At 40.0% G+C, this 21,998-nt stretch overlaps 1 protein-coding gene across 1 annotated transcript in view; it reads right to left on the bottom strand.

Annotated features, from left to right (window-relative positions):
• LOC108799079 (piezo-type mechanosensitive ion channel component 2-like) overlaps positions 1 to 21,998 on the bottom strand; it is a gene marked incomplete at its 3' end in the record, with an annotated part of 182,803 nt that overhangs the window by 75,217 nt on the left and 85,588 nt on the right. Inside the window, exons 5-7 of the mRNA XM_018570899.1 lie at positions 11,763 to 11,925; positions 5,154 to 5,361; positions 3,347 to 3,560 (exon numbers count right to left, since the gene is read on the bottom strand). Coding sequence (XP_018426401.1) covers positions 3,347 to 3,560; positions 5,154 to 5,361; positions 11,763 to 11,925 — 585 coding nt within the window. The remainder of the gene's footprint in view (positions 1 to 3,346; positions 3,561 to 5,153; positions 5,362 to 11,762; positions 11,926 to 21,998) is intronic.

Here is a 21,998-nt window from a genome sequence, read left to right as displayed (position 1 = left end):
TGGTTTTTTTGCCGGTTGGGGGGGGGGGCTACAGTGAAATATCTGGTGTCAACAGACCCCTGACATTTCCCTTTTGAAATAGAAAAATAAATTGAGGACGCAGTCCTCGATCTCTGCTTCTGTAGCCTCAGCACTGAATGAATGGAAAACACTCCGTACAGAGGCTTGCCATTCATTCACAAACCAGAGATAGTAAATATTTATAATATCATCCAGTTATGAATGGGTACTGAGCTGCTTCTATTCATTCAGAAACTCATGAATAAACAGGAAGTGATTCATAACTAGGGACAAAGTCTGACAATCTGATTGGTCAATCTGATTGGATGATCAGATTGGAAGATCAGATTGGAAGATTGGAAGATCAGATTGGTAAAACCAGATCGTCAAACCAGATTGGTCCAATCTGATCGTCCAATCAGATTGTACAATCTGATTAGTCCAATCAGATCAGTTCAATCAGATCTTCCAATCAGATTGATCCAATCAAATTGCTCCAATCAGATTAGTCCAATCACATTGGTCCAATCAAATTGGTAAAACCAGATCGCCCAACCAGATCGATCCAATCAAGTTGGTTCAATCAGATCGTCAAACCAGATTGGTCCAATCTGATCGTCCAATCATATTGTACAATCTGATTAGTCCAATCATATCAGTTCAATCAGATCTTCCATTTAGATTGATCCAATCAAATTGCTCCAATCAGATTGGTCCAAACAGATTGTCAAATCAAATTGGTCCAATCAAGTTGGTTCAATCAAATTGCTCCAATCAGATTGATAAAACCAGATCGTCCAACCAGATTGATCCAATCTGATCGTCAAATCAGATCAGTTCAATCAGATCTTCCAATCAGATTGGTCCAACCAAATTGCTCCAATCAGATCGTCTAATTAGACCATTGGACCAATCTGATTGGACCAATCAAACTGGTCCAATCAGATCTTCCAACCAGATTGGTCAAATTAGCTCATCCAATCAGATTGGCCTAATTAGATAATTAAATCTGATCATCCAATCTATAGATTGCAATCTTATCATCCAATCAGATTGGTCCAAACAAATTGCTCCAATCAGGTCGTCATTTCAGATTGGTCCAATCAGATCTTCCCATCAGAATGGTCCAACTATATTGATCCAATCTGATTGTCCAATCGGATTGGGCCTATCAGATTTGTCCAATCTGATCATCCAATTGGACCAATCAAACTGGTCCAATCAGATCGTCCAACAAGATTGGTCCAATTAGCTCATCCAATCAGATTGGCCCTATTAGATAATTCAATCTGATTATCCAATCTATAGATTGCAAGGTATAGATTGAGCAATCAGATTTTAAATGAGAGATTGTCCAACTTGATTGTCCAATCAGATAGGACAATCAGATTGGAAGATTAGACAATCAGATTGCTTTACATCATGGTGTAGTGCTGGGGCTACAGAAGCAGAGATTGAGGACTCTGTGTCCCCAATTCCTTTTTCTATTTATACATATGCAACAGTGTGCAGCATGTACTTTGTGTCAGTAAACAGTGTGCACTATTTAACATGTTGTCTGGGTTCTGTGTTTGTACTTTTCTAGATGCACTTGCTTGAAATGAGGGTCTGCATGACATCCTGACACTTTATTTATTTTTTGCCTACTGTTTAATAAAAGGACGGCACCCAATGATGTTGCACCACACCCTCGTATAGGAAACAATTTGTAGGAAGATATAGTACGGCTTTTAAGGTACAAGAATGAATAGCACATACATTTAGGATACAAATGATCACAATTGTATTGTACACATATTAACATTGCATAAGCATAAAGATTGGCAATCTCATATTGTCCCAACTAGGGATGCATAATGCCGAAAGCGTTGCATCCGTTCTTTCTCTCCTCCCCCGCTGGGTGCTGCTCTGTGTCCCAGCTTTCTCGCACAGGGTGCCTAAAGGCCTAAGGCCAGTCCTGTGTGCAGGAACACTGTTGTAACCCTTTTTTTGCTCTCTAGCATTCACTAGTCTTGCCAATTCAGGTCAGCCAATAGAAAAAAAAAGATAATTCTAGCCAACTGGGAAAAGAGAGATATCCAGAGTGAACAGATAGAATGGAAGTCGTGGCTTTCTCTTGTCTCCTACAACTCCTTTTTGGTCAGTGAAGACATCTATTTTATTGAAGGACTAATAGGAAGAGGTGAGAAGGGTAAGATTAAACGTGACGTTTGCAGGAAGAGTCAATGGTTTTATTTGCTTGCATCTCTGGATCTACTGTTTACCTTCAAGTGGTTTTTACAGGAGGGAACAGCTTCTTATATATATTTTCATCACATGCTCAGTGAAGATTTGTGCCAGGTTTACTTAAAAAAAGATATTTTTCTACATTAGGCTATCTACTGGAGGAGCAGGGAGCAAGGGAGTGGCTTGCCGTGCTGTGTCTGTGTGTTTGTGGATACACACGCAGCTTACTAATATTAGTAATATCTCCAACCGCACCCCAGAGCGATAGATCTCTTCTTGTAGATTACTTGGGCACTGGAACAGCCGGTGGATGGCACCACCACATACACTGTGAAATATGTTACCCGCACATCATTCAGCTTAAGAATTACATCTTTACAGACATTCTGGCAGCATAATGTAAATAATGCAATGTTTCAGAACCACGCAGGGTTCTTTCATCGGTCAGCTTACTGGCATATACAAGGGTGGCTGCATAGGACCCTGCAAGTGAAAGTAGCCACCCTAAAACAGAATATCAGGACCAGTGCTCAAGGAACCAGCTGATTCTGCAGGAAACTAACAGGGTTATTCACAAAAGGGTGAAGAGTTTGGAGATGGCAGGAGAAGTGAACAATCTGGGCCAAAATAGCTGATTTGAAAAGGGAACTGAATTAGAGAATTTTTCCAAATCAGCTATGTTGTCCTAGATTGTTCACTTCTCCTGCCTTCTCCAAACTCTTCACCCTTTTGTGAATAACCCTGTTAAACTTGTAAAAATCAAGGAGCAGCATTCATTGTAAGTGATTTCATCAGCATCTGAAATAGCTTAAAAACCTTTTGACTACAATATTACAATATTAATAACTAAAACTAATAAATAAATAAAAATGTTTTCTCTTCTGCCCATTTGCCTGAGATGCTATTTATTTCACCATTTTCTAATTGGGTTTCACAGCAGCTATCTTTATTCAGCTAGTAAAATTAGCAGTGGAGTAAAATATGCAGTTAAACTCAATCACATGTTTTACAAGTGTTTTGGATTCATGGTCTGTTTGGTAATTAATACCAGAATGGAGTCTATAAAGTGCAACATCAAGAGAAAAGAAAACCACAATTCTTGATCATGTGTTTAACTTACCTGGCATAAAAATCATTAGGTGGAATAATCTCCTGAAAAAACTGCAACTGGTAAAGATAAAGTCCAATCAAGTGCCCTGCACTGAATATGGCCATTAATACACATAGACAGCTGAATATCAGCGGATCAAATACTCGGCAACAGGACCACCATGTGCATAACCCCAAAAATACAAAGAAATACACAGCTGAGGTCAAAGAAGGCAACATCATGCCTGTGAAAGAAAACAGAGAACATTTTCAGACTGCATCAATATCTAGAGCCGTTACATAACAGTCAACACCACCCAAGTTGAAGTTTTTGTTTAAAGGAGAACTATGGGGTTAAGGCTTTTCCCCATAGTTCTCCTTAGGGTAACGGGAGGACACAAACTAGCGTCCTCCCGTCACCCTAGGCTCAGTACTAGGCTCAGTTAGCTGCTGCTCGCGGTATACTGAGACGCCGCAGCTGAAGCGGATCCCGACAATTATGTCTGGATCCGCTCAGCTGCAGCTCCTATCTAGAGGCAGAGCCAGCTGTACCCTCCCCCGTCCATTCCGCCAGTCAGCGCTGGTGGATCGGCGCGGAGAGAGGGGTATCCAGCCCCTCCCCTTTCACGGTAGAGGGCTGTGACAGGATCGAGAGGTGAGCGAACGCCGGTATGTGTCCGCTCACCTCCCGATCTACTGAGCCGACCTGTGACAGTCTCATTGTCACAGGTCGGCTAGAACTATGAGGTGAGTGAAAAGCACTCACCTCATAGTTCTCCTTTAAGTCGGGCATTAGTGAGTTGATTCACCTCCTGGTTTCTTATAGATCTCAAGATCTTTAATGGTGAGATGTCCCTGCAGCAAAAATGTAACTAGCTGAAAGCAGACCATGTGACCTATGAGGCACAGATCAGCAGTATGCTTTTTTACGCAAAATTAATGAGGTATGGGATATGTGGACACCAGAACATTAAAAAAAATGTCTTCTTTCACACCTAAAAAAGACATTGTTCAATCTTGACAGTTTAAAACAGACTTATCAGCATGCCCTTATTTCTTGGCTGCTTAAGCATTACTAAATGTATTAGTAAAAGTAAGTTTAACCCCTAACCATTACCTCCTCTCCCTTGGCTCTGTCAGGCATCCTGTTAAGAGCTCTTAGCATCCTGGAATTATGTGGCTTCCCCCCTGCTGCCTTCCCCCCACACCTGCTGCCCTCCAATGAGATGTCGCCTCATAGGAACAGTCCTGTAACTCACTCTTAAACTTATCCTTAGAAGGCGCCAGTAAGTGCATTTATCATTAATGGGGCGCGATGCCTTCCTCCAGCATCCCTGACAAGCCACATATAAATCTATCACCACTACACAGAGATCTTTGCTGTGTGGCCTGTTCAATGCCCCATTGACTCTTCCTTAAAAAATCTTCATTGTCAAGTCCTGCTCCTCCCACATTTACATATTGTGACCTAATTTCAGTGTAAGGAAATGTCCATGCCCAGACAAGACCAGACAAAGATATTGGTGGTGCCCATTAAGAGTAAGTGCCTTGAAATCCATACATTGAGAAGAGTCTGCCTGACCAGACAAAGCTGTAGAGCTCTTGTCCACCCCAGTGCCTTCTGTCATCAGAAACCCACTGATTCCTATCACTTGTTGCCTGGAATTGCTTTTCAATGAAGTCCAAAATTTCAGTATAACAAATTAACAAATATAATGCTTCCACAATAGCGCTGCTAAGACAATGATAAGAGACTGTGCACACTGAAGGCGCTTTTCTAAACAATTACTACATTGTACATGCTTAAAAGGTAAATAAGTCTACTGTGTAGCACCAACCTGTTATACCAAGTAAAATTATAACAACTACTTTTCCAGCGGTGGCTATAATGTTGCCAATAAATTCTTTAAGCTTTGAGGCAAATGAGGCAACTTTGCGAAGAATTTTTAACCTTGTGCTTTCTTCTGCCCCTTCATTAACATCATCTTCTCCATCAAAATCTTCACACATTAATGCATCATCCATGTCCATTTTCCCTGCTTCTGTCTAAACATGAAACAAAATATCATATTATTACACAGTTTCAGTGAGTATGTATGTTTCATATATTTTAGTGCTTACCATGAAGTTATTATTTATATGATCTTCACATTTTTACACACTTATACTTTTTTTTAATATTATTAAAGAGTTATTGACAGATTGAGCAGATGTTCAGATCAGGAGTTTTGACTTTTCTCCAACTTGATCTGCAAACTTTATTTCGATCAGTGACTCAGAAGGTACTAAAGCGAGAAAGATATTATAATAGTCAGGCAAGGAGCATTTTCAGAAGGTAGTTCAACACTGTCAGCTCCATATTTCTCTAATGACAGGCAGTGGCATACCAAAGGCAGAGTGCTGCAAATGGTCCACCTCTGGTGCAGGCATTAAGGAGGTATAAAGATTTGGGCTCTAGTGGCACTAGCCAGTGCTATTATTCGTAAATGCACTGATCTCCCACCCAACAGTTGCTGCACTCTCTCAGGTAACCACTGACCACTGATGCAAAGGGACATTTCACCACTTACCATCAATGTAAAGGGGCACTTTAACACTGGCCACCAATGTAAGAAGCCCTTCACCACTGACCACCAATGTAAAGGGGCTCTTTACCACTGACCACCAATGTAAGAAGCACTTCACTATTGATCACCAATGTAAGGAGGTACTTGACCACTGACCATCAACTGAGCATTCATGTAAGTGGCACTACACTGCCTATCAGTGAAAGGGTGTGCATAACCACTGACCAATGCAGGGGGACACTTCTATACTAACAACCAATGTTAGGGGGCACTCTTATACTGACCACCAATCTTAGGAAGCACTTCTACACTGGCTGCCAGTGTAAGGGAGCACTTTACCACAGACCTCCAATATAAAGGGGCACTTCACTATTGACTGTCAATGTAAGGGCACTTCTCTACCTAGCACTGATGTAAGGTGGCACTTCACTGCTGACCACCAATGTAAAGGGCCACTTCTGTACTAACTGGTACTGTATGGGGTTGCTACACTGACTAGTCTGTACAGAGCATATTTCTGACCACTGCACTCAGTACATTACATACTCCTGACCCCTGCTTTTTCAGTACTTCTTTTCTGTTCATAATTAAAGGAGAACTATGGGGTTAAGGCTTTTCCCCATAGTTCTCCTTAGGGTAATGGGAGGACACAAACTAGCCTCCTCCCGTCACCCTAGGCTCAGTATACCGCGAGCTGTAGCTCGCGGTATACTGAGACGCCGCAGTATACCGCAAGCTGCTGCTGGCGGTATACTGAGACGCCGCAGCTGAAGCGGATCCCGACAATTGTGCCGGGATCCGCCCAGCTGCGTGACTGACAGCTGCCCCTGCCTATCTAGAGGCAGAGCCAGCTGTACCCGCCCCTTCCCCCGTCCGTTCCGCCAGTCAGCGCTGGCGGATCGGAGCAGGGAGGGGGGAATCCAGCCCCTCCCCTGTCACAGCAGATAGCCGTGACAGGATCGAGAGGTGAACGAACGCTGGTATGTGTTCGCTCACCTCCCGATCTACTGAGCCGACCTGTGACAGTCTCATTGTCACAGGTCGGCTAGAACTATGAGGTGAGTGAAAAGCACTCACCTCATAGTTCTCCTTTAATATTCATTTCATGATTACCACTGATAAGGGAAATGTGAAATCATCTGATTAACTTGAATTGTGAAAAGTAGCAAGTCTAGAATTATTGTGTAGCACTGTTAAATTTGCATATATAGCTCTCTGTGTACATATATAATTACACACACACACACACATATATATATATATACCCTGACCAATTTGGCGAAAATGCTATAGAACTATATTGCTATATTTACTTACATTCTAAATAATTGCATTCCAAGTGATTTGATATTCTTTTGTTTAAGTATGAGCCTTAAATACACTGCTCCATATTTCTATCGTGTAGTCCTACACCTAATAGTAGAATGATGAGATGATCTCACATCTGCTTGCACAAAGTGGTTACATTTATCTATGAAAAACCTAAGAAGCTTCATTGCATATTACATGTAAATGTCAAAGCAACAATAAATCTAAGACAGGAAAAGAGCAGTGCCTGCACAGCAGCTGTTACTGCTACTATCAGAGTGGGGCCAGAAATGCTATTAGTCATCACTGGATTATTTTGTTAACATTCAGCTTTTAACTGTCTCATCAGATACAGTATAAACACCAAAGCAAGGAAATGCCATCATTTCTGCATGAAGACTCTTCTCAGCAGGAATAATCCTCGGCACACCCCCAACACAAAGCCTCAATGGTGATGTTAGGGGAAGATAAGCTCTCTAGTTCCTAGCACAGCCTGGCATCTCTGGCTAGAAATAAATTATCCACTACATACATTCCATGCTCTGAAAACAATACTTCATAGAAAAATGGATAAATGCATGTAATAAGGAAAGAAAGGTTCTTGTTATAAAAAATTAAATGTGCTGTTAAACATATGGTGTTTGACTCTGTGATAAACAGGAATCTGAATTGGTAAATCAACATATCATCTGCTATCTGGAACCTGCACTACATCCAGCATGTACGCTTATAGCCAAAGAGACTTCTTTAGTAAGACAAAGAAAAATGTGCAAAGTAAATTAAACCACAGCAACCAATCTTTTACTGACCTGACCTCATGAATCTCAAATGTGTTAAGGTTACTGCGCTTTGTTCATAATCACTGCTGCTTGTGCTGACTTACTGAGTAAAGCTGACCATACACCAGTAGATTTTTGTACGAATGTTCATAAAAAAAATCCAGTTGGAACATCTGATAATGCCATCAGAGACTTCGAAACTGCCTTTGTTTTTAATATTTGATTTTAGAATTAATGGAGTTTCCCAAATGAAAACCACAAACCACAATCACTGTTTTGAATTTCATTCATTCAAGAAATAATTTCCATCCTGCTTCCTTACATTTTTTTGTCACTACAGTCGAAATTATTTGTAAATTTTACCCCAAAAACTATTAGAAAACTGAAGAAACAAATCATTAAAATGGGAAAATGGCAGTTGGAATCTGTTTGGTTGCTTTAGGCAACACAGTCCACACAGACAGTTCAACTTTCAGACACTTTGGTAAATAAAACTCAGTGTCTCCTCTTTTTGCACAGCACAACAAGGAAAATATAACAATGTGAAGACCCAGGATGTACGTTTACCCATTAAAACTCTCTCATGTTTCAGTTTACCTCAGCTTAGAACAGGCAAAACATGGTAAGAGAATATTGCACATTGCCTTGTTCAAACTTTCTATCAGCCAAAGTACAAAGTGGAAATAGGAGCTTTTTTATCTGCTAGTGATTGCTTTTTTGCTCTCCATCCATCACTAACAGGGTTATTCACTAAAGGGTGTAGAGTATGGAGAAGGCAGAAATGAACACTCTAGGCCAAAAAAGTTGATTTGGAAAAATTCTCCAATTCAGCTCACTTTCCAGTTCAGCTATGTTGTCCTAGATTGTTCACTTCTCCAAACTCTTCACCCATTAGTGAATAACTCTGTAAGATTCATAAAAACTCTGTCTGGCTAGATTGGTGACCTAACTTTTCTCTATTGCAAATACAGCTAATTTGCCAACAGCATGTCATTGGGCCATAAAGGAGCAGAGGCAGACTAATGAGCTTATTCTTCTACTCTCTTTGCACTCCTCTGTCTGCATGTTCCTTGCCAGTACATACAATGCACTTGATCGGCTGCTATTACTACACTCCCTATCCCAGTCTGAGTGTTTCTGTACTGGAAGAAAATAATAAATCAAATCAAGATGTTGACACTAGCTACATTTAAAGAAGAACTCCAGGCAAATAAATCTTAAGCCTTGCAGTGGGTACCTATTTGGTGTTTAGCTGAAAATTCCCTTATTGAAACTATAAATAATGGTGGTATAAATTAAACTGCAAAATATTTATTTACCTCAACATACAAACATGAACAAAATACAATGATCCTTTATAACATTATGACTACCCAACTAATATTGAGTAGGTCCCCCTTTTGTCACCAAAACAACCCTGACCGTACGGACTCCACTAGACCTCTGAAGGTATGCTGTGGTATCAGGCACCAAGCCATCATTAGCAGATTCTTTAAGTTCTGTAAGTTGCGAGGTGGGGTTTCCAAGGATCGGACTTGTTTTTCTAGCACATCCCACAGATGAATGGAATTAGATTGGAATCCAGAGAATTTTAGGGCCAAGTCAACACAACAATCTCGTTGTTGTGTTAATCAAACCATTTTTTAAACATTTTTGCAGTGTGGCATGGCATATTGTCCTGCTATAAGAGGCCATGCCATCAGGCAATACAATTTCCATGAAAGGGTGTACTTGGTCAGTAACAATGTCTAGGTAGGTGGTGCACGTCAAAGTAGCATCCACATGAATGGCAGGACCCAAGGTTTCCCAGGAAAACATTGCTCATGGCATCAAACTGCCTCCGCCAGCTTGCCTCCTTCCCATAGTGCATCCTGGTACCATCTCTTCCCCAGGTAAGCAACACACACGCACCCGCCCATCCACATGATGTAAAAGGAAATGTAAATGATCAGACCTACTTCTTGCATAGCTCCGTGGTCCAGTTCTGATGCTCACATGCCCATTGTAGGCACTTTTGTCAGTGGACAAAGGTCAGCATGGGTGCCCTCACGAGTCTGCACCTACGCAGCCCAATATGCAACAAACTGTGATGCCCTGTGTGTTCAGACAACTTTCTATTGGTACCATCATTAACTTTTCTAGCAATTTAAGCTACAGTAGCTCTCCTTTTGGACCGGACTACACAGGCCAGCCTTCGCTCGCCCTGTGCATCAGTGGTCCTTTGACCACTTTTGGTGGGTCCTGACCACTACAAACTGGGATCATCCCAAAAGAGCTGCAGTTTTGAAGTTGCTCTGACCCAGTCGTCTAGCCATCACAATGTGGTCCTTGTCGAAGTCTCTCAAATCCTTACCCCACCCACTTTCAGGTGCCAGATAATCAATTTAATTCACTTCACCTCTCAGTGGTCATAATGTTATGGCTGATCTCACATAGAGTAACAATTTTTTTTTTCTCATTTTTTAATAAATAGCCTTCTTGAGGCTTCTCACTGAATCTTTTGCATGCTAATATAGCTATAGAAAATAAAAAAAGGCACTGCAGCTGAAACATTTAACTGAACTCTATAAAATCAAAAATCCATGTAAGATATGAAGATTCAAATTTATTTGGAAATGTATGGTTACTTTTTCCTCATCTCAAATATTGGTTCATAAACCCGCACAGGCTTTAGTACATCAAGAGGGTACAGATGTTCAAAACGTGCGCTTTATGTTTCATGGCTTCCTCTTCCTCCCCAATTATCGGAATGAATGAACTAGACTGTGTGATGGATTAAACGTAACACATGGGCTACAGATTATAACATTTACAGGTACAGTTGCAGGTGATATTTGCCAGATTGCTGTATTCTGCTCTCCAGCAGGCTGTCAATCATTTGTTTAAAACATTAAGAAAATAGTTTTTAACCAATTTATGTCTAAATTAAATTTTAAAATGGCAATGTTCAAACCTTCAGCATACAAGTTTGCTTCACAAAACAGCCTCTTGCCCCTAATTTATCCATGCCCAAAAGGACTAGCCAATCACTGCCACTGGTCTCGAACAATGTTAAAATGTACGTATAGCCAAAACCTTTTTTATTTTTGGAGTGCGTTCAATTCCCGTTCAAGACACATAACAGGAAGTTAGAAGAAATCTCCCAAAGTTAGGGGAATTCTCCTCTTAAACACTTGCCACAGGTGTCCCCATTGAAAGATTTTCGGCCAGATCCTTCGGCAGCTTCGTGAATAGACCCCAAAGTGTGGAGATCAGCCATATACTTTTCTTCATTATTTTACATACACAAATAAAAAAAAACTGCTGTGACGGTTTTGAAAACTTTACTTAAGCTGGCCATATACGACTTCGATTTTCAAAAGAACTTTTGCATGAAAGAACTTTCTTTCGGCTTTCTATTAGTTAATGGGGTCAAATCAACAATCGATTTTGACTGTAGTGACAAAAACTCCAAAGAGCAGGATGGAAATGTTTTCTTGAAAGAACGAAATTCCAACAGTGAATTTGGTTTTCGTTTGGGAAACACCACTCATTCCAAAATCAAAGTTTGGCATCAAACGAAATTTCGATCGACATTCGTCAAGTGTCTGATGGCAATATCAGGTGGTAAAGAAAAATCTTGTTTTGCTTGTCTTTCATATGAACGTTCGTTCGGAAATCTACTAGTGTATGGCCAGCTTTATAGAGCTTGATTTACAAACCTGTGCTGACCCTACTCTTTACCCTACACTTGATTAAATTAGGCAATTAGTAAACATTAAAAAGAGATGACTGTCTGTAAATAAATACATACCAATTCTTCATTTACAAACTGAGTGTTGTATTGTGCATCCTCTTCAGTCACTGTTTTCTGGGCAAGTTTTTTGCAAAAGAGCCAGGTGGCAAAACTGGCAATAAACATTCCAATATCTGGTACAAACACTCGTATTCCATTGCCAGCATCTGCTCCCTTGAGGCTGAAAGAAAGAAGAGACATTATTGTTTATCTTCAGTTTTAAACCTTTTGATAACATATTGTTAGAAAGCATCCAATAATCCTGGAGGAAAAATTGAGACAATAACACGAGCATAATAATTAATGATACATTTAATTAGGCAAATATCTCTCTTTTGTAGTTTACATACCTAGAGTGTCCTATTGAAATTTCACGTGTTCTTTTACAGTCAAATCAACAAATCGATTAAGTCAATATAATAATTTTGCTCATTGTCATAATACGCTTATAACCACATTTTGAAACTCATGTACCTTTGTAATGTACCTTTGTAACCATTTGTAGGCATGATGTTAAACGCAGTATTATGTAACAAATGTCAGCACAAGTAAAACGAATAAGGACATGCACATTGGCAAGCAATTTTACACTGCCCTGTGTTTTTATACCTTAGGCTCAATTCACAAAGCTAAAACACCAGGATAAAGATCCTTATTTTCAAAAAGTGACAGTCCAATAAGATTTAAAAATTACGGTCACATGTCTGAAAATTATTCTTGTGTAAAGCTTCATGAATAGAGACTAACATCTGGCAAATTGCTGGTATAATTTAATCCTAAAGTAATTATAATATGCCCAAATGTATTTAACAGTATTTGGGCCTGAAATATATGAGAACTAATAGCAAGATGTAAAAACTGTGAATGTTTACAGTGAAATTCAGTCATCTCCTAAAAAAAATTGGTCAAACAAAATCCGTGGTTTGCTCCGCTAATCCATTTGGCACGGCATATGGGAATGTAGACCAGGATATGTGTAGGTGCTTGAGTGATAATGAACATCCTCACTCTGCAAAGGGAAAGTAACTAAGGAAATTACACATCCCCTGCTGTCAAAACATCCAGCTTCTTTTTTCTTTGATACACTGTTTAAACAGATTTTGGTAATATAAAATGCCTGTATTTTACAGGATTTATTTTGAGTTTACAGCAAAATCATACAAAAACAATGTATGTAAGCCCAAAACATTAGTCAGATGACTGCTAACAACATTTGTGCAATGAATGCTAACTAACATTTATACAGCAAATTTGTTTGGGGAAAGCAACTGATTGTGTTTTTCATATTATTAGATTGTTCACCTTTTAAAGCAACCCTATCACTTAAGGGTGCAAAGTATAGTAAATCCAGCATGTAAAAGGAGATAATATGTGTTCTTTTTCTTTTTTTTAATTAAAGAATTGTCAAAAACTGTATTTTTTTTTTTTTAAATAAAGGACTTTTAAAGAGAGTGTTGTGTGTATCTTTACAATTTTACTGTTCACAGCTACACCTTACTCATTCACGAGAGGGGGCGGGATCTGGGTGCACCCAGATTCCTATAAGCTCATCTACCCACAGACCCCCACAACCACCGGGCCAAAGTTGTGGGGAAGAGGCCCTTGTTGAGGACATGTGGCCTAGAATGGTTCAGGAGGGGGGTTGCACGCTCCTACCCCCCTCCTTTCCTGCTCTGCCAGGCTGCTGCTCGGATCAAGGGTCTGGTAAGCGATTTTAAGGGGACCACTATTTTTTTACTGTCACTTTTCTGCAACAAATTTTCATTCATAATTTTTGTTGAACTCATCCGAAATTATGGAAAATTTGCAAATGCAAATACTAAATGTGGTTCAAGAGCTGCCTGTGAGTGCTGTCTGCAGCCAGGCCTGGCCACTGCAGTTTAAAAAAAACTCCTTAAATGATAAAAGGCAGGTTGGTCATTAGAGGGATCCTGGCACCCCTAAGAAATGCATTTATCTCTTTTGCAACCTATTTAAGTGCATGTGTACTGTCCTGAAGTTCGACTATTTCGACTGAAGTCTATATCCTAAATATTTTTTGGAATAATTGGGAATATCTAGGGGATTCGGGCAATGTGGGGTTGTGGTTTATACGTGTTTTTGTGTACCGTTTTGACATTTTATTAAACTTCTAAGACAATGCAGTGTGACACTGCACTACAAAAGTAAAAGCTTTATTTATTTTTTGTGGAGTAAATTTTTTCCTAGCTTTCAGATCTTTTGTGGCTGCTACTTTCACTGGTCAATTCAGGCCTATTACCACTTGGTCTAAAAAAGCATGTTTAAAAAAAAAAATGGGGGTGCTGCTGCTGTATTTAAGCCAATCTAAACATAATAGTTAAACATTGAAAGGTTTATTCACAAAAGGGTGAAGAGTTTGGAGAAGGCCGAAGAAGTGAACAATTTAGGACAACATAGCTGAACTGGAAAGTGAGCTGAATTGGAGAATTTCTCCAAATCAGCTATGCTGTCCTAGATTGTTCACTTCTCCTGCCTTCTCCAAGCTCTTCGGCCTTTTGTGAATAACCCTGTAAGTTACACATGGAAAATATGTAATGCCAGAATCCAGACTCACTGATGCTGTCTGTGAAAATCATACTTTTCAGTAACACCACATACAAGACATGTCCCAAATATGTAATTTAAAAGGCTTAGCGTTTTCTCCATGTCACCCTGGAAGTCACACTAATGGAACCCTGTCCCTGCTGCACAGTAACTTTTTAAAACATGATTTTGCTTTATTAAATATCCCCCATTGCAGTGCCCAGCTCCTCATGCCCTTTTGTGGCCATAGCTTGCCTATTAGCCATACAAATGACCAAACAAGATTTGCCCTTGCAGACTTTATTTGGGTTTGCAGCTAAGTTCAGGTTTCATGGATTTCAAGCAGGATTCATCAAACCCCAAGCCCCCACCCCCACATACTGCTGTTCGGTCTATTCTTAAAGATCCCGAACAGCAGTGATTGAATCGGCATTCGGCTCGGCTGTTCTGCTCGGTCCCTCAGAGGTACCAAGCAGAACAGAAGAACAGTGAAAAAAGTAAAAAAAGGAAATAGCAAACGATTGCGCGGAGCTAGCAGTGACAGCTAGCTCCGCCCAATAGTTTCCTATTGTCCGGCGGCTCTGCTGCTGTAAAAAAAAAACGAAAAAAAAAACTCTCCCAGGCGCCCTGGTGGGTCCTGGGGCCGAAGCTAGCCGAAGGATCGGCCGAAGCTACGGCCAGATCCTTCGGCAGCTTCGTGAATAGACCCCATAGTGACATAGGGTAGGGCAATGAGGAAGATGAACACAGCGACACACAATAGAGGAGCAAATGTATAGTGACATAAGAGAAAGAAATGAGGGAAAAGAGACATAGTGACACTGGAAAGGGTTGGGGAAAAACAAAGACATAATGACACTGGAAAGCAGAGCGTGTCTCACTACTCGCTCTAGTTTGCTGCCTGGCCACTCACAGCTCTTAACCTATGGGGGAATTGTTGTTTCAAATGTGTGATTCTTGTGTGGTCAAGAAAAAAATAAAGCTGCAGGATTTGTAATTCTGACAGGGAAGCAGGAACTGACATTAGAGCAACTCCACTCTCTCATCCATGAAGCAGATAAGAATTCTGGGGAATGAGTTGTGTGTATTGGGGGCAGATCTTACTGGTGGCATGGATTTAGGGGAGTGAGCGGTGTGTACTGGAGTGCAGATTTCACTGGTAACATGGCTACACCCAGATAGCAAGAAATTGTGCTGCAAGTTTGAAAATGACTTGCTAAACTGTTGCAGACTTGCCAAGCTTCACAATTTTGTTGCACAATTACAGCAAGTCTGCATTGCAAGTCTCCAGACCAGCGAGCTTGCCGAGCTCTTGCTAAGACCTGCAGGACTCTTGCTGTAGACTTGCCAAGCAAATTTGCTACAAATTCAAAAAGTGTCAACTAGAACTTGTGCTGCAAGTGCTCTGCAAGTTTACAACTTGCCAGGAATGTGTGCAGCAAGTTAACAAGAATTACAATTTAACCCTGCCACAAGTTTGTGGCAAGTTATCCTTGCTATCTGGGCAGGAGAGTGAGCTTTGCATATGGGGGACAGATCTTACTGGTGACATGGATTTAGGGAAGTGAGCTGTGTGTACTGGAGTGCAGATTTCACTGGTGACATGGATACAGGAGGTAGATCTCGATGGTGACATGGATATAGGAGGTATATCTCACAGGAAATATGGATATAGAGGGTAGATCTCACTGTTGACATAGGGGAGTGAGCAATGCTTATTGTGGGATGATCTCACTGGTCCTGCTTGCTTGCATTTTACATAATTACTCTATGTGTGTAGGAAATCAGAGACTTCCTGAAATATAAATATTATAGATGACAAAGGACATAATTGTGCAAAGTGCATTAGTGTCAGTTGTTTGTAGTTTTGTATTGAAGGTATGTGTATGTTACACTGGCCAAGGCATCTGGCACTCCACGTTGCAGTTTGGAATTAGCATGATGGGTGAGCTGTCCATATTTTCTATGGCAATGTAAACAAAGCAATGCTTATACTGGCCTGGGTGTGTAATTAACAACTTTTAAAGCAAAAAAGGGGCAAAAGTAGGAGATTATATTTGTTAAGTTGCTTGGCATCCATGTATAGGTTAAACTAAATTATATTTCAAAAGAATAATTATCCTTGGTGCCTGATGCTATCTTATATCTATGATTTGGATAATGCTTTACGTAACCACAGGCTATAGTTAAGCTGTCAAAATAACACTTATTTAACAGCAATTATGCTTAGATTTAACAAAATGGCTACCTTCACTGACATATCACCTTTTGGGTCAAGAAGACAGCAGCTCCAAGGTCTGCAAGACTGGATGGATCTCAGTGCACCACCCCCACCGGACTGCAGAGGATCACTGCACATTATTACTCTAATTATAGGGGCTTTAAATACACATACACTGGGGAAAGGCAGAGAAGGGAAACTAATCTCATAAGAGGCATGGAGGAGCTCAGCTATGATGAAATATTAACTGAACTGAATTTGTTCTTTCTGGAGAAGAGGCGATTATGGGGGGACATGATCACCATGTATAAATACAAAAAGGGTCCATATAGTGTGCTTGGTGTCAAATTATTCACTTTAAGGTCCCTGCAAAGGACAAGGTGGCACTCTTTGCGTCGGGAGGAAAAGAGGTTTAACCTTTGCATACGGAAAGGATTCTTCACAGTTAGAGCTGTGAAAATATGGAATATTTTTTAAAAATCTGGATGCATTCCTACATGCACAGAATATTATTGGATATTGAGTTCTTATAGGTATATTAAACACCAGAAATTGTTGATCCCGGGAATATCCGATTGCCTTATGGGATCAGGAAGGATTTTTTTCTCCTGCTGGAGCACATTGAACCATGTTTTATAGGGTTTTTTTTCCTTCCTCTGAATCAACACTGTGTAATTGTGGTCATAGTGTTCTGCTTTAGGTTTTTATTTTGTTTTTTTTTTTCTTATCCCTTTAGGTTGAACTCAATGAACATGTGTCTTTTTTCAACCTGACTAACTATGCAACTATGTAACATAAACTGAGTTGACTGGTGCACAAATATGCCAGAAAAATGTAAAGCCTGATATGGTGTGTTCTGTGTAGACATAGTGTTTTAATTGGGAATTTTAAAAAAAATAGCCACTTCCTCTTGCGTAAAAACTACTTGTGCACTGGAAGCCTTTTTCTTTAGCATTTTGATTCAAATAATTAAATTACCTGTATTGCAGAATATTGATAGAATCACATATAAAGTGATTGCAATGCTTCAAAAGATCAAATGATAACATAATCAAAAGTAATAAATAAACCTAGCTGTGCATGTATCAAATTGCTAGGTAGTAATATGTTTATGTACTGTAATATAGAATATGCCTTAGTCGGCCATGACCGTTAGCTTCATGTGTGTTCCACTTTCGTCAGCTTTCATTTATTTACCATTTTTACTACCAGCATCTGGCAGTCATTGGGAAAACTGTGATATACTGGTGCACTATGAAATTGCTAGAACTTATATCAGTGTTATTTACATTTCAGAATAAATGTTGCATATTTGCAGCCACAATGCTGGGAGGCATTTCAAATATTTGTGGACTGAAATATTTAGTCTCCTTTGATGGAATGTGCTGGACATATTGTGTCAAAACGCCTTCATCTGTATAAAATACACTGAAATTCTACTCACAATCCTCATGTGAAGGATTTCTTCAAAGTAAATGTACTTTACATTCTGGAAGTTATTCTATTAACCAGTTTATACAACAGTGGGTATTTTTGTCACATCATTGCCATGATTGTTATAAAACAATATGGGCTCTCTTTGAATGTTTAAAATGTGCCTTAGCATGGGTATATGAGCACTGATAGAGTTGTACCATGCAACTGCACCTGAGCTGAATTAGGAACATCAGTACCATTAGACAAGCAATCATAATTTTTCAAGGAAGAAGCTTAACATGACACTAAGCTCAGGAGTTAAATATTAAACATAAATTCAAGTACCCCAACTATTTTAAAAAAATGTAACTTATTTGTATATCATTGTAGGCTGTAGATTCTAAAATCATCTCTGAATGCGTGATGACAATTAGTAAAATAAACGTGAGATTATAGACCATCACGGGAGCGAGCTTGGAATGGTGGCTACTCTACAACACACACAGGGACCATGGGGAACAAAAGTAGTCACCCTCCAGAAGGAAGGACAGTGTCAGCACCAATTCAGAAATTATTTGAGGATCTACAGCCGAGTGATACCCAAATAAGATAAATTTTTGTTAATAGTTAAGGTATTTGAATGCATTTTAAAGATTTAACTCCTGAGTTTAGTGTCACTTTAAAATGATGTTCATAATATGCCCCAGCTTATGTAACTTTTCTCAAGCTGACTTACTGTATCTGCTTTTCACTATTTTAAAGAATAAGTAAACAGCTTAGCCTGTCTTATGCAACATCCTAACTACGTATTCTGCTGCACAACAGACCTGAAGGTAGATGGGTCTATCCAGCCCCTGCTCCCACGACCATTTGCACTGTGTCCAAATTACAGAGGGTGTCAATGGAAACTCCTAGTGGTGGCAGCCATGAACACTGGTAGCACTGGAGGACACAAACTAGTGGGGTAAGGCTAGGTATGGCCAGCTTCTGAAAATATACAACTTTGTCTACCAACAGTTTTCTACTCTGATAGGTACCCACCATGCTGCACTGGCAAGTCACGTTGAAGTTTAAGTAAGCCCAGTTGACGTTAGGATGACAATGTTGCCCAGATTTTATTAGATTTGTGGTGGGATAGTATCTCCCCATTTGCTCTAGTGTTTCGGTATGTTACCTGTTCTGAAGGTTAGGCATTAAAGAGCAACTAAAGCCAAAACTTATTTTTTCGTTTTGGATAGTGTATTAGAAGGATTAGAACACCTGTTAGATCTTTTTTGCTGTCTCTGTCCTCATTAGAGAGATTCACCTCCTCTATTTGTCCTGGTGACTGTTATCACTGAAACGGAAAATGAAAGAAATTTTGGAGAATTTTGGAAAACAAGAATAGGTGGGAAAGCCTCCAATGAGAACACTATTTCTGGTGACTCTGCTGACCACAAAGGATTTCCCTCTCTTTAGAGAAATTTTAGAGAAAGCAACATTTTCCCGAATGGGACACAAATGGCAAAAAAAAACCTGACAGCAGTTATACTCCTCCCTTACTCCCTTGCAAAACTACAAAAATGTTTTGTTTCATTTCCACTTCAAGCATTCAGTTTCATCCACATTTTGAACAAATAATATATTCTGTCAGTACCAGGATTTCGGCTGGTATGTGTAAAGACTATTGAGATTATTATAAGTAAATTCCTGCTAATCAGCATTTCTAAAAATTAAAACCAACACAAAAAGTATACACACACCTTACAGCCAAAGCTTGTGTTTTGACTGGAGTTCCTCTTCAATATTAAACACCAACAAGCAAAGTAAAAATATGATTGCAGAGGAATATTCAAACATCTGCTATTTTAAACTGATTCAAAGTATATTTAAACAACAGCATCCTGCTAAGTGTCAGCAAGAGGTGAGTATATCAAGCATTAATCTCAGACTACAAGGCGCTAAGAAGCTGAATTTGTTAGCCGTTACTGGCTAGGTTTAGAGCTGTAATACAGCTTTCCATGAGTGCTTCCATTGACTCTTCTGACACCAGACATAGATGCTTTCTTGTAGCCTGGTTAAGTAATAGGAACGTTGTGTACCTCTCATACTAAACACCAATGCTTTTTGTTACTCTGCAAACTCCTATTTGACAACCCAATGTTTTTGTTGCAGACTTTGCTTCTCAAATATTTGCAGGACCAAAATACATAAAATGAGTCAGGTAGAAGTGCACACATTCCCTTGCTTTATACTGCCATTTCCCTAGATGTTGGCCAATTGTCCAGAACATCATTTTGGACATCTTTGGGTTTTGTCCACATTTATGGATCATTTTCTCTACCATAATTTATGCAACAACGATGGCCTCGCCAGTTATGGAAAAAAGGTACAAGGAAACTGGCAATTGAAAATCTGGAAACTGCCTAAAAGGAATGAAGTTAAATTGCTAATAAAAATCTGGATTATTTAAATAGATTTTAGCGGAACTTTTTAATAGCCCGGATATATTAAGCTACAAGAAACACCAAAGTTCCTTAAAGCAGACCTTTACCCCAGCTCTGCATACTGATATGAAATCATCTTACATTCATTTGGTCACAAACATATTTTTATTTAATTACAAATCTTGTTTTCTACTTTCTGGTTCTGTAATCGTGCCCAAGCATTGCATCCTGTTACATCAGCAGAGCATTGCTGGGAAATCTCATCTATAATCTCATGAGATCGCAGGGAAAGGCATTTTCCTCCCCTGAGATGATGTGCATGGTCACATGTCCTAGTCACATGTGCCAGAGTTCCAGGAAGTAAAGGAGATCTATTAACCTGCCCTTAGTTAAAATGGCCACTCGGAGAAGAATGGGGAGGAAAAGAAAAATAAGGTATACAAAGAATAAAAAGCCGGCAAGTAAAGTTCCTCTTTAACACATGCTAAAGTGACTTTCTTCATAGTATTATTGCATGTCATATTATCATGCCTTAAGCACTGTTTAGAATGCCTTAAATGCCATTGCAGCTTATTGAATCAGGGCCAATATGAGAACCTATCTTCCATCTCCTACTTTTTAATAAATTATATCAAGCTGAACAATTAGAGCATTGGTTCTCAACCTGTGTAACCTCAGGACCCACATTTGTCCTTGGCCATTAAGTCGCGACCCAAGTCACACTCCAATGGAACGCACGGCATTGGGGTACCACACGTTCTGGTGCGGCCGTACCCACTGTGGGTGGGAGGTGAATTTGGAGTACAATCCAAATGAACACACCTCCCACACCAGAATGCACGGTAGTTGTGACTGTGTGGTACATTTTGTCGCACTGTACTAGTGTGAACAGGCCCTCAAAAACACTGACATACATACATAGACACATTCTCACATACACACTTTTTTTTTTAAGTCCACCCAGTCTCCCTACCTTACAAGAATTGGAGTGGATCCTCAGCCTGGGGTCCAGTGTGGGCTGCTGTGCTGTGACAGAGTTCCATAGCCCCAGCCCACCCCACCTCAAGTTGACACTCAGCACTGGGCAGCATATTTTGAATGGCAGCTTGGCGCGAGAACTGACGGTGCTGCACTAGGGGGAGGCTGAGGAGCCTCCCACCTAGAAAAGTGGAAGGCATGCGGCGACCCAATGAACATGGGGTTTAGACCCGCTTTTGGGTCGCGACCCACTAGTTGAGAACCAAGGAACTAGAGTATTTGAGGGCTGCATGCTGTTCAGGCTTTTGGGGTGTCATAAATCATTTTGCTTTGTATGTCACACCTCATTTGAGAAAACCTGTACTGTGGGAATATAGACACGGCCATTGCTCACCACTCCTACTGAAAATGATAGTTGACTGCAAAGCTGAATCAAGGACTTGTGAGTTGTGACTTCACTCTGACTTTCTGCTCTACATACTCCTTAAAGGTCAGGGACTAAAATATTACAGCTAGGCTAAAAGGTATTCTTCAGTGGGTATACACTGTTTTATTTATTTTTTTGTTCAACCTATGGGCTGAACGAAAAAATAGAACAATTTCCCCCAGTGTTGCTTACGAGCATTGACAGAGAAATCCCCTGCTGGCCAGTGGCCGCTGCCAGAATAC

The sequence above is a fragment of the Nanorana parkeri genome, unplaced genomic scaffold (genome assembly GCF_000935625.1).
Source record: "Nanorana parkeri isolate BGI_ZX_2015 unplaced genomic scaffold, ASM93562v1 scaffold1625, whole genome shotgun sequence".
Taxonomy (NCBI): domain Eukaryota; kingdom Metazoa; phylum Chordata; class Amphibia; order Anura; family Dicroglossidae; genus Nanorana; species Nanorana parkeri.
The sequence above is the reverse complement of the archived record's forward strand: the minus strand, read 5'-3'. Positions and strand labels throughout refer to the sequence as shown.